At 41.3% G+C, this 13385-nt stretch overlaps 1 protein-coding gene across 2 annotated transcripts in view; it reads right to left on the bottom strand.

Annotated features, from left to right (window-relative positions):
* Positions 1-6151: 6151 nt before the first annotated feature.
* SELENOF (selenoprotein F) overlaps positions 6152-13385 on the bottom strand; it is a 33982-nt gene continuing 26748 nt past the window's right edge. For both annotated transcript variants that reach the window (XM_080916339.1, XM_080916338.1), the window contains one exon: positions 6152-7001. In XM_080916339.1, coding sequence (XP_080772465.1) covers positions 6943-7001 — 59 coding nt within the window. In that variant the 3' untranslated portion in view covers positions 6152-6942. The remainder of the gene's footprint in view (positions 7002-13385) is intronic.

Below are 13385 nucleotides of genomic sequence, written 5' to 3'. Positions count from 1 at the left end.
TAGCAGAAACACCAGTGGGAAAATGAGTATAGCAATTCTTCATAGCTGACATCCTCATCTCTCCTCCTGGCTGAGTCTAGCAACAGCCACATCATAATTGAAGCCTGGAGGTGCTACTTGCTTGGTTTATGTTGATAATGATCTAGAGAAAGTTATTGAAAACAAATCTTTCAGCATTCTCAAGTGGGTCTACATAACAACCGAGGTGTTAGATCATGGTTGTTCTTCCCCCTAGTTTACAAACAACTCTGTAATGTCAGGCAGAACAAAATACCTAGCTACACTGAAGACATGTTACATTTATCACTTTTTCCTGTTCTACACAATGACTGTCGAAAAAAACTACATTGATTTGAAAAAAAGGTATTTCGTTCAGGGCTCCTTCATTACCCAGTGACTTTTTCACGTGTTTGCAAATCAACCGGAAAACATATTTTGCACACCATTATGCAGCCCACAGAAACTTTAGAGCCAACTGATGTTACTGTTTTCAAACAAAAGATGGCTTCCTTTAAAAAAAAATCTGTTGTCTTTCCTTGTAAAGTGTTCAGTGATTGTCTAATTAGCTGTCAGTACATTCTATGTACAGCCAAACATAAACACAACCCCATGTGTTATTCCTAATGAGGAAGACACAAATGTAGTGGAGATTCCTCGGGTAGGTGGCTTTGAGGAAGAACTGAAGTCACAGATGGCCAATCTTGGAACATAGTCTGTACATGACACCTGTGGGGCCGTGGGTGGTGAAAGTTACCCTGATTCCCAGTAGAGATAAGTTGAAGCTCTGGGGACCCTAAGGGATGGTAGGAAGTTTCCTAGTTTCCCAGATCAGGCCCCTCTTACGTAGCTACAGCACTCCACAGCCCCTTGTAGAGAGGTTTGATTTGGGTGGGTCACGCCTCAAGTCCCTCCCCCACAGTTGAGGTCGTGACCACACTGTCATGTAGGCTCAGGACAGAAGCAGGACCACACCCCCATGTATGTAGATGAGGTATTCCCAAGCTCTCAGGTCAAGCTAATAGGAAGTACCTATTGCCAGATTCTGACCCATCTCAAAACTGTATATAAGAAACCTATCCAGAAAGATTAAAGGTGTACAAGAATGACTACATCGTCTGAGAGCTTCTGTCGGAAGAGCTCTAACACTGCTGCTTGGAAAGAGATCTGATCTCCCAAAATTGTGGCCACCAGAAGCTCCCCTGCACCCCTTGCTGGAGTCTCCAGCTGTCTCAGCCTGGCCTGACATCCTGAGGCAGCAGCAGAAATGGAGTCAGGGCAGCTGCAGCAGCAGATGCAGTAGAACCGGTTTCCCCCCTGCCCAAGCTCTCTCCCCTTCCCCTAAACCCATGGACCCAGCAGCAGAGGTGGTGGAAGCAGTTCCCCATCCCTGCTGGAGCTCTCTCCCCTTTGCCATAGATCTCTGTGTGAGGCCTCTGGAACAGAGGCCCACAGGAACCTACATTGATAGTTTAGATGTGCGCTGTGCTTTTCTCCATAAATCCTCATTCTTGAAAGCCAATCAGCAATGCATACAACGCTGCAGGCATGAGTCAGTATCCTCTGGAGAACCAGAAACAATGGGACATATTATGTAAATTCTATGGACCCCCCCCCCATTTTAAGGAACTGACTCATGCAGTGGGAGGGGCCAGGAAGTCTGAAGTCTACTGCAAGCAAGGCAGCCTAGCAGAGCAAGATTGCTGTCTTAAGTCAGGTATTTACAGAGGTCTAGAAACCCAGGAAGGGTTTCTATGCTGCAGACACAGAATTCTGCCTATGTAGGGAAGCCTTCATCTTTATTCTAAATCTATCAACCATTTTTAAGGTGACACCTACATTATAGAGGTCATTTCATAAATGCTAATAACATCCAGAAAGTACCTCAGTAGCCACTTCTAATGTTTGAATAAACTAGGTACTGTAGCCTGGCCAAGTTGAAAAGATGTAACATTGTTAAATGTAGATTGCATCCTGAAAATGATGTTCACTTATACAAATTACAGATAAAGTGACCAGATATGCATAATTATTGACTTGTGCAGGAGTGAGTGGATGTCCCATAACATCTCTGCTATATGGCTGAAGGCCTTGTGCTGAGCTTCAGAGATATTCATATTACACTATGAGTTTCCTTACTTAGCAGTTCATAGCTGATTAAGTTGCTTTGCTTACATTAGGTATCTATCTGAAAGGTGATTCCTCTTCCTTGTTATCAGAGTGTCTAACAAGTGGACTGATCTAGACTTGGGGTTTCTCTAAGTCCCCCATGGGAGAGAAATCCTGAGAGGAAAACAAAAGCAAACGATTATGCTGCCCACCTCCAATGTGGTGCTGAGCGAGCAGTGTGTACATTTTTAAGAGACAGATGGTTCAGCAGTGAAACATGATTGCCAGCTCTCGCAGAGGACCTCATTTCTGTTCCCAGCACCTATATGAACAGTTCATGACCACCTACTCGGCTTTGAGGATCTGACGCTCCCAATTTGGTCTCCATGAGCTCCTACATGCATGGAATGAACATAGCCATGTAGGCTCCTACATGCACACATTAAAAAAAAAAAACGGTATTATGCAACTGGAGAGATGGCTCAGTGGTTGAGAGGGCCCACCGATCTTGCAAAGTACCCAAGTTAGGTTCTTAGCACCCACCTGACAGCTCAGGACCACCTGTAACTCCAGTTCCAGGGGATCCGGCGTCCTCTTCTGAACTCTGATGTGCCATACTCCTGACCACACTTTCACATAATTAAAAAAAATCGTTTAAACGTTCCTGCAAATTTTGGCACCTGCTGTCCAGGTTGGATCTTGAGTGCCTCCCCAAACCCTAGTGTTGAAGATTGTTTCTTGACTCGTGCTGGACCCTTTAGGCAAGGCTGGTGGTAGTGAGTTAGGTCACTGGCTGCACGCCTGGAAAGAAATGTTGGGATCCCAGGCTTATTTTCTCTCCCCCACCCCCCAAGCAACCACGAGACAAGCTGGGTGTCTCCTGCCATGATGTACTGCTGAGTCACGGACTCTGGACCACAAGACATGAAACCGTGAACCAAAACGCCTTTCTTCCTAGCAGTTGAGTATCTTAGGTATTTTGTTACAGTGCAGAATGCTGATAATCCTGCCTCCTTCAATTGAGTCCCTGTTCTTTTCCTTGAAGCTGGGTTTTATATCCCTTTTGGAAAGACGTAGCATTTCTGGGCCCATGCATGAAAGAAGGGCAGTAGTTCACATAACATGCTTATTTTTGGAGCCCATTCACCATCCTGGGAGAAAACTCAGGCTGCCTGAGGGAAAGACTGATAGCTATCCAGGTTAAGGATTTATATCTCCGAAGAGGGGCCTCACAAAACAGAGGTGATATACTCTCACAGAGCCCTACTTACAGGACAGGCATGTGAGTGCGACAATCATTTTGAGTAAGTCTTGGGGTTACTGCTTGTTGTGGTTTGAATAAGTTTGGCCCCCATAGACTCATGTGTTTGAATGCTTGGCCCAAGGTCAGTGACACTATTAGGAGGTATGTCCTGGTTGGAGGGAGTGTGTCACTGTGTAGGTGACACTTAAGTTTGTGTTTTCCCTTGAAGGAAGTTGAGTAGTTTTCAAAAGCAATTGGAAAAAAGGCACACAGTACATCTGAGGATCCTGACTGCCGAGATTACCTTCAGTAAAAGCACAAGACAGGCACCAACGATCAATGATAGACTATTGATGATGATGATGATGCTTGTCCACAACCCTTACAGTGGAACCTGCTTTGCTTTGTCATTCTCTCAAGGCTTCTTCTTGTTCTGAGAATATGGAATACAGCTTAATTCTTAAGATGGAATGCACTGTCACTTTTGCCTCCTCTCCAGGCTGTCAGACATGCTGACCATTTTGTTGGTGCGGGAAAGGCTAGACTTGGGCTGGGGAGACTGCTCAGTTCATAAAGTACTGGCAACACAGGGACCCGAGTTAGAGGTCAAGTAACCTTAAACAAACAAAACACTCCTCCCCCAAACAACAAACCAAAACCAACCAATCAACCAAATACATCAAAAAACTTGGATGTGGCGAGGTTATAAGTCCAGTGCTGCAGCTGTACAAGCCAGTCTACCTAGAGAGTTCACAGCAACTGAGGCTCTGCCTCTACAAACAGAATAGGGACTGGGGGTGGAATTTGTTTATCCTTTAGGCTTTAGTTTGTTACATTCTTAAAGATCCCCAGCTACATCTGTCTCCTTTGTACTTTTCCAGTGAGTTTATTATTTTTAACAATTGTGTGCTATGATTTGGGCTGTTTAAGGATGCCTCTGAGCAAAGAGTAGCTGTAATCCATGTGGTCTCATGCCTGAAGCTGGGGAAAAGGAAAGACAGAGATCAGAAAAGGGGAAACGCCAGCCAAGGATGTAAAAAAAGCCTTCAAGTGCCACTGAGTGGAAAAAGTAGTTCTTAACTCATCTAGGGGCCCTGGTGCTATGAGCACAAAATAAGGAGTATTTCCTTTAAGAAGTCAAGAAGTGCCAGGAAGCCAGGCAGTGAAATACCTTAGTCCCAGTACTTGGAAAAGTGAGGCAGGAGCCCGAGTTCAAGGCCAGCCTGTTGTACAGAGTGAGCTCCAGGACACCCAGGGATACACAGATACAGAGAAACCCTGGCTCAGACACCCCCTTCCTCTGGAAATGCAGGAATTGCTGTCCTTCCAGCTGGGAATGCAAAACGGAAATAAGTAACTTTGGGGATTTTGACACTTTGTCAACAAGTCCAACACTGGGCGGAAAGGCTGGAGCCATATCTTGAAAGGACTTGTCTAGCATATGTAAATCCTAGAGCACAGCTTCAAACAGTAACAACAGATAAATATAAACTAACAGCATATGGCGGGAGCACATACAGATACTATCTGGCTATAAAGACATAACACTATTCTTACACAGATGAACCCTGATGGGACTGGAGAGGTGTGATGGTAGAGCAGACATGGGGGGGGGGGCAAGATTTCCTTCTGGAGTGTTAAGAGGTCATGGGATTGTGCACTGTAATAGGTACACATCACTGAGTGAGCTCCATTTCAGGTGTCCAGAAGTACAGCTGACTCCTGTTCTGAAGTGTCCTGAGCACAGCCTCATGTCTACCAGCCTATGCACACACGCATGTGTCTCTGCAGATAGCACTGTGCGTCTGAGTTTAGAATCGCCTTCCAGCTACGATCCTCTTGACAGGTTAAGGCAGTTCTTGCTTACAGGTCATTATTAAAAATCTCTGCCAAATTTGGAGATAACAAAACAGTTATTAGTAACAAAATCTTAATGAGAGAAAAGTCATAAATGTCTGTAAGAGTAAGCTCAACCAAACAGCAGGAATTGGGTATAAAATGGTGCTTTTTAGAACACAACGTATACCACAGTGTTTGTTTCTTAAAAAAGCTGTTCTTTGATTTCAACTGTCAAATCCACTTTGAATTGGCTGATCAACTTGTAATTAACATGTAGAACTAAGCAGATGCCCATCAACCACAGCTCCTGAGAGGCTGGAAGCTGATTCTGTGGGTTCAGCTTCTATGATCTCTCATCATTTGAAGACAACAGACTTCTCAGGCCTCTTTTTAGCAATTCTCCCTATCCCCCTCCCCCCTTCCCCCACCCCTCTTCCCACCCAGTCAGATACTCAGTTAACTGGCTCTTCCTGCCCGGAAACCAGTCCAATTTATTTTCTATGTCAATGCCAGACGTTCTTTTTTGAAGTTTCATTCTTCAATACCTCTATTCTTCTGTCTGTGGTGGCAACTTCTCTGTCCACAACCGGCTTAATCTCCCCCTTGTTCTAAAATAGCAATACCCGCTACGGAGAGGGCACATTCACCAAGGCTTGGGCTGTCAAAGTGCCGCCCTCGGCATTACCACGATGATCAAAAGGAATGTCTTCTGCCAGAACTTCTTATACTGTTCTCAGGAGCTTAACCATGCAGGTTTATATGCATTGTCTTACTGACTTTATAAAGACTTGATTTTAGATGTCACAGGACAAAAGACAGCTGATAATTAACAACCAATCTCTACTGCTTATAACAGAAGCTATTAAGTTCCAAATAGTACAGTCACCTTTGTATTTTGGCTTAAAAAGAGCTTGAATGAAAAAGAAAATGTATTGAGAAACACAAAAGAACAAAGCAGAATAATTTAAAAATCAAACACATTTGAAAGTTTTTATTTATATTTTGGTCCTATAAGTGAACATTCTTAAATGGGAACTCTTCTGTAAGAATATTTTAAAAATAAAAATTTGCCAATTATCAGATTTACACAAATCCTTAACAAAGGTTTTCTGTGTAATCCTCATTAATGCAAACCTTTATAAGTATTACATTCTTACTGTAGATCTTCAATCTGTTCCATAATAATAAGGCTATAAAAATTGTATGTGGCACATTCATTACAAACTACAAATACTTCTACTAAAAAGAAAGCAGGACTACAAAAGCTCGGAGGGCCTGGGGCGCGGGTGCACTGTTCTGTAGTTCTCTGTCAATTACTTTCAAAGAGCACACAGCAAGGGAGGCATCGCCTTTATTAACTTCCCCTATTTAAAATTCTGTTGTTTGTAAAACTGGACCAATTACCACAAACTATTATTTGCATAATTAACCAGATGCCTCTTTAAAAGAATTTCATTGGTGATATCAACAAGTGCAGAAGAATAGGTATTTCTAAGAGATGGGTTTGTTAAGCTTGCAAGATCCTTGCGTATTATGGGCTGTGATGCTACTTTAGCTTCTAATCAGAAGATTCATGATGTACATAAACAAGACTGACCACTGTAAGCATGCAAAACTAACTTCTTTCCTAGATGTTGTGAAAGATCATCTGATAAGTAACAAAAGAACCATGAAGCATGGTTTATATGCGCTCCAACTTCTCACTCAGGAACTCTTCCACGCTGTCTGTGTTCCACTTGAGGATGCTTAGCTCTTCAGCAATGTTCCCATTGTCGTCCAAAAGCTTTAGTACAGGGTCTGAGCCTCGAACATACTACAAAGACCAGAGATATCAACATCATTGTCTACTTACAAGGAGGCTTTTCACTCTTTACCAGGATCAAAATACTGAATTAAAAATGCTAATAATTTAAGTTTTTACATACAGCTTTACTGTCAACACAAAGTCTTTTTCAGCAAAGACTCAAATGTGATTTCATAATGGTAATAATTAAGAAAACAGCATGTTACTTCAAAGAGAAAAGCATGTGTTGGTTCAGGGATGATTTAAGCTGATTTAAGGCCCATTGTGTGATATGGCTCTCTCCGATCCAGTAAATTTAACACGGCAGCAGTGATAGAAAAATAGAAAACAACAGATGACAATAAATTGAACATACTTACTGCAATCAAATCTGTTCCCAAATTATGCAAAATGACAGCTAAAATGTAGTAGTGCTGAGTAAGGAGTTCACAAAGCTCCTTCCAGCCACTATGCTTCTGTTTCTAAAGATGGATTAATGAGTTTTGAGGGTGTACAGGTGAGCACACACCATGTCTGTACAGTATCTCCAGAGGGCAGACGGAAGAGGACACCGAGTTCCCTGAGCTGCAGTTCCAGGTGGGTCAGCATGGCTAAGGTTATGAGCTGAATCTGGTCTTCCACAAGAGCAGCAAGTGCTCCTAACTGTGGAGCCACCTTCTAGCCCCTACATGCTTCAGCTTTGAAAGTTGTAGCTCTAGGCATGAGCCAAGTTCTGACATTATTATCGTCTTATTTTTTGTGGTATTAGAACCTTGCAGGAGTTAAGCACTTAGCTTATTCCCAATTACCTGTGGAATTCTGTCTAAAGAGTCAATACTAACAATACTGAGAGTAATAACTAAACATTTCTGATTAGGCTACTATAAGCTTATTTCTAAAGTTTCAAATATTTATTTCAGGTTAGTCTTTATTCAAAACCCCAAGTAGGTCAGCTTGACTATTTCTTGACTGAATTTCTTGACAAAGTTATTAGTGGCTCAAACCAGTAAGGTGTAAGGAACTAGGACTGATGAATGCTTAGCACGGGCAAGGCTGGCGTAACACTTGAAAATAAAGTTGTGTACCCTACTATAAACAGGGAAGACAAGAGGAACAGACACACAAAAGGCATTTGATGAACAAGTCTTTATCCCAAAAGCGGAGACAGAAGTGGAGAGGCAGAGTACTATTTGATGTGTTCTGTTTTAGCAAAGGAGTATCCCAGTTGCGGGAGAAAGCTAAAAATACCCTTTCCCGTAATAACATTCTTTACTCTTCATCTACCAAACCAAGAGCATGAAAGAGAAATGAAAAGCAAATTAAGAGCTCAGCTGCCATGGTTAAGAGCACTGACTGCTCTTCCAGAGGTCCTGAGTTCAATTCCCAGCAACCACATGGTGGCTCACAACCATCTGTAATGGGATCTGATGCCTTCTTCTGGTGTGTCTGAAGACAGCTACACTGCACTTATATATAATAAATTAAAAAACAAAACAAAACAAACAAAAGGCATTTGACAAAACAAAAAGAGAACCCATCTAACACCCACTCCAGGAAAAAAAAAAAAACCAACAAAAAACCAACCAAATAAATCATGGGTCCTGAGGCCAGAGATGGGTGCTGAGTGCTGGTTTAAGGTACTTCAGAACACAGCCAACCTTTTTAAAGGGTGTTCTCCTACCTACCCACCTGCTGCCACATCCCCTGCTGGCATTTCCCTACATTTGGGGAATTGAGCTTTCCCAGGACCTCCCACTGTTGACCTACAAGGCCATCCTCTGCTACATACGGGGCTGGAGCCATGGGTCCCTCCATGTGTACTCTTTGGTTGGTGGTTTAGTCCCTGGGAGCTCTAGGGGGTCGGGTTGATTGGCATTGTTGTTCTTCCTACAGAGTTGTAAACTCCTTCATCTCCTTCAGTTCTTTCTCTAACTCCTCCATTAGGGTCCCTGTGTTCAGTCCAATGGTTGGCTGTGAGCATCCACTTCTGTATTTGTCAGACTCTGGCAGTGCCTCTTAGGAGACAGCTAGCAGGCTCCTTCCTATCAGCATATACTTCTTGGCATCAGCAATAGTGTCTGTATATGAGATAGAGCCCAGGTGGGACAGACTCCACACTTTGTTCTTCCTTCTTTTTGAGTTTCATGTGGACTGTGGATCATATCTTGGGTATTCCAAGCTTTTGGGCTAATAATACCCACCTAGCAGTGAGTGCATACCATGTGTGTTCTTTAGTCACTGGGTTGCCTCACTCAGGATTATATTCTCTAGTTTCATCCATTTGCCTAAGAATTTCATCAACTTTGTTTATAATAAATGAGTAGTACTCCATTGTGTAAATGTACCACATTTTCTGTATCCATTGCTCCGTTGAAGGACATCTAGGTTCTTTCCAGCTTCTGGGTATTATAAATAAGGCTAATATTGTAAAGCACGTGTCCTTGTTATATATTGGAGCATCTTTTGGGTATATGCCCAGTAGTGGTATAGCTGGGTCCTCAGGTAGTACAATGTCCAATTTTCTGAGCTATCACCAGACTAATTTCCAGAGTGGTTGTACCAGCTTGCAATCCCACCAACAATGGAGGAGTGTTCCTCTTTCTCCGAATACTTGCCAGCATCTGCTGTCACCTAAATTTTTGATCTTAGCCATTTTGAGTGGTGTGAGGTGGAATCTCAGGGTTGTTTTGATTTGCATTTCCCTGATGATTAAGGATGTTGAACATTTCTTTAGGTGCTTCTCAGACATTAGGTATTCCTCAGTTGAGAATTCTTTGTTTAGCTCTGTACCCAATTTTTTAATACGGTCATTTGATTTTCTGGAATCTAACTTCTTGAGTTCTTTGTATATATTGGATATTAGCCCGCTATCGGATATAAATTGGTAAAGATCTTTTCCCAATATGCTAGTTGCCATTCTGTCCTATTGACAGTGTCCTTTGCCTAAAAACAGCTTTTCAATATCATAAGGTCCCATTTGTCAATTGTTGATCTTAGTTAGAACATAAGCCATTGGTATTATGTTCAGAAAATTTTTCCCTGTGTCTATGTTCAAGGATCTTTCCCACTTTTCTATTCTATTAGTTTCAGTGTATCTGGTTTTATGTGGCGGTCCTTGATCCACTTGGATTTGAGCTTTGTACACAGAGATAAGAATGGGTTGATTTCCTCCATCAATGTAATCCACCATATAAACAAACTCAAAGATCAAAATCACATGGTCATCTCACTAGATGCTGAGAAAGCATTTGACAAAATCCAACACCCCTTCAAGTTAAAAGTCCTGGAATCCAAGGTCCATACCTAAACATAATAAAAGCAATATACAGCAAACCAACAGCCAACATCAAACTTAATGGCGAGAAACTTGAAGCAATCCCACTAAAATCAGGGACTCGACAAGGTTGCCCACTCTCCCCCTACCTATTCAACATAGTACTGGAAGTCCTGACTGGAGCAATTAGACAGCAAAAGGAGATCAAGGGGATACAAATCGGAAAGGAAGAGATAAAAACATCACTCTTTGCCGATGACATGATAGTGTACTTGAGTGACCCAAAAAATTCCACCAGAGAACTCCTACAGCTGATAAACAAGTTCAGCAAAGTGGCTGGATACAAAATTAACTCGAACAAATCAGTAGCCTTCCTATACTCAAAGGACAAACATGTGGAGAAAGAAATTAGGGAAAAGGTACCCTTCACAATCGTCACAAAAACTATAAAATACCTTGGTGTGACTCTAACTAAGCAAGTGAAGGACCTGTACGACAAGAACTTCAAACCTCTAAAGAAAGAAATTCAGGAGGATCTAGGAAATGGAAAGATCTCCCATGCTCATGGATTGGAAAGATCAACATCTTAAAAATGGCCATCCTACCAAAAGCAATCTACAGATTTAATGCAATCCCCATCAAAATTCCAACCCAGTTCTTCATGGAATTGGAAAGATCAATGTGCAATTTCATATGGAATAACAAAAGACCTAGAATAGCTAAATCCATCCTCAACAACAAAAAACATCTGCGGGAATCACTATCCCTGACCTAAAGCTATATTACAAGGCAATTGTGCTGAAAACTGCATGGTACTGGTACAGAAATAGGCATGTGGATCAATGGAATAGAATAGAAGATCCAGAAATGAGCCCTCATGTATATGGTCACCTGATTTTTGACAAAGGAGCAGTAAACATTCAATGGAAAAAGGACAGCCTGTTCAACAAATGGTGCTGGTCCAACTGGCACTCAGCATGCAAAAGAATGAAAATAGACCAGTTCTTATCTCCTTGTACAAAGGTCAAGAGTAAGTGGATCAAAGATCTCCACATTAAACCAGATACACTGAAACTATTAGAGAAGAAAGTAGGGAAAACCTTAGAACACATAGGCACAGGAGAAAATTTCCTGAACAAAACACCAATGGCTCAAGCTCTAAGGTCGAAGATTAACAAATGGGACTTAATGAGATTGCAAAGTTTCTGTAAGGCTAAGGACATCGTCAAGAAAACAAAACGGCAACCAACAGAATGGGAAAAGATCTTTACCAACACCACATCAGATAGAGGCCTAATATCCAAGGTATACAAGGAACTCAAAAAGCTAGACACCAGAGAATCAAATAGCCCTATTAAAAAATGGGGTACAGAGCTAAACAAAACGTTCTCAGTTGAGGAACATCGAATGGCCGAGAAACATCTAAGGAAGTGCTCGACATCCTTAGCCATCAGGGAAATGCAAATAAAAACAACCCTGAGATTCCACCGCACACCAGTCAGATTGGCCAAGATCCAAAAATCAGATGACAGCAGATGCTGGCGAGGCTGCGGAGAAAGAGGAACACTTCTCCACTGTTGGTGGGGTTGCAAACTAATACAACCACTCTGGAAATCAGTCTGGCGATACCTCAGAAAATTGGATATAGTACTACCTGAAGACCCAGCTATTCCACTTCTGGGCATATACCCCAGAGACACTTTAATACACAACAAAGATATATGCATCACAATGTTCATAGAGGCTCTATTTATAATAGCCAGAAGCTGGAAGGAACCCAGATGTCCTTCAGAAGATGAATGGATACAAAAATTGTGGTACATATACACAATGGAGTACTACTCAGCCACCAGAAACAATGACTTAACCAAATTCTTAAGAAAATGGCTGCATCTAGAGAATATCATCCTGAGTGAGATAACCCAGTCACAAAAGAACAGACATAATATGCAGTCACTGATATTGGGATGCTAACCCCAGAGGCTTGCACTCCCCCAGAAACAACTCACAGACTGTATGAAGTCCAAGAAATAAAGAAAACAAAAAAAAAAAAATATATTTACAAAACAAGAAGACTTTGACTATTTCCATGTTGCGTTTTGTTTGCATGTACTTTACGCTCATTGTAACTATTAGGTTTTCAATGCATACTGTCAAGCCCTTGAAAAAATCAAGTACTGACTAAAAAATATATTCACAGAGTTTTATGTAAAAATTATTTTAATATCTGAAAAAACAGTACTGACAAAAATGTATAATTTTAAGCAAAAAATGTTTAAAATCTGTACATTTATCTTTGTTTTGTAAAATAAAGTCATTTAAAAAAAAAAAAAAAGAATGGGTTGATTTCCATCCTCCACGTGAAAATGCTGTCTTTTTTCCACTGGATGGTTTTAGCTCCTTTGTCAAAGAACAAGTGACTAAAGGTATGTGGGTTCATTTTTGGGTCTTCAGTTCTATTACACTGATCTCCTGCCTGTCTCTGTACCAATACCATGCAGTTTTTATCACTACTGCTCTGTAATACAGCTTGAGGTCAGGGATGGTGATTCTCCCAGATCTTTTATTGTTGAGAAGAGTTTTTGCTATTCTGGGTGTTTTGATATTCCAAATGTATTTGTAAATTGCTCTTTCTAACTCTATGAAGAATTGAGTTGAAATGTTGATGGGAATTGCAATGAATCTATAGATTGCTTTTGGCAAGATAGCCATTTTTACTATATTAATCCTGCCAATACATGAACAAGGGAGATCTTTCCATCTTCTGAGGTCTTCTTTAATTTCTTTCTTCAAAGACTTGAGATTTTTGTCATACAGATCTTTCACTTGCTTAGTTAAGAGTCACACTAAAGTATTTTATATTGGTTGTGAACAGTGTCATTTCTCTATAATTTCTTTCTTAGCCTGTTTGTCCTTTGAATAGAAAAAGGCCACTACTAATTTGTTTGAGTTAGTTTTATACCCAGCCATGTTGCTTTAAGTTGTTTATTAGCTTTAAGAATTCTCTGGTGGAATTTCTGGGGTCACTTAAATATATTATCCTATCACCTGCACATAGTGGGATTTTGACTGCTTCCTTTCCAATTTGCATCCCTTTGACCTCCTTTTGTTGTCCAGATTGTTCTGGCTAGAACTCCCAG

This window comes from Micromys minutus, assembly GCF_963924665.1.
Source record: "Micromys minutus genome assembly, chromosome: 4".
Lineage (NCBI taxonomy): Eukaryota > Metazoa > Chordata > Mammalia > Rodentia > Muridae > Micromys > Micromys minutus.
The sequence above is the reverse complement of the archived record's forward strand: the minus strand, read 5'-3'. Positions and strand labels throughout refer to the sequence as shown.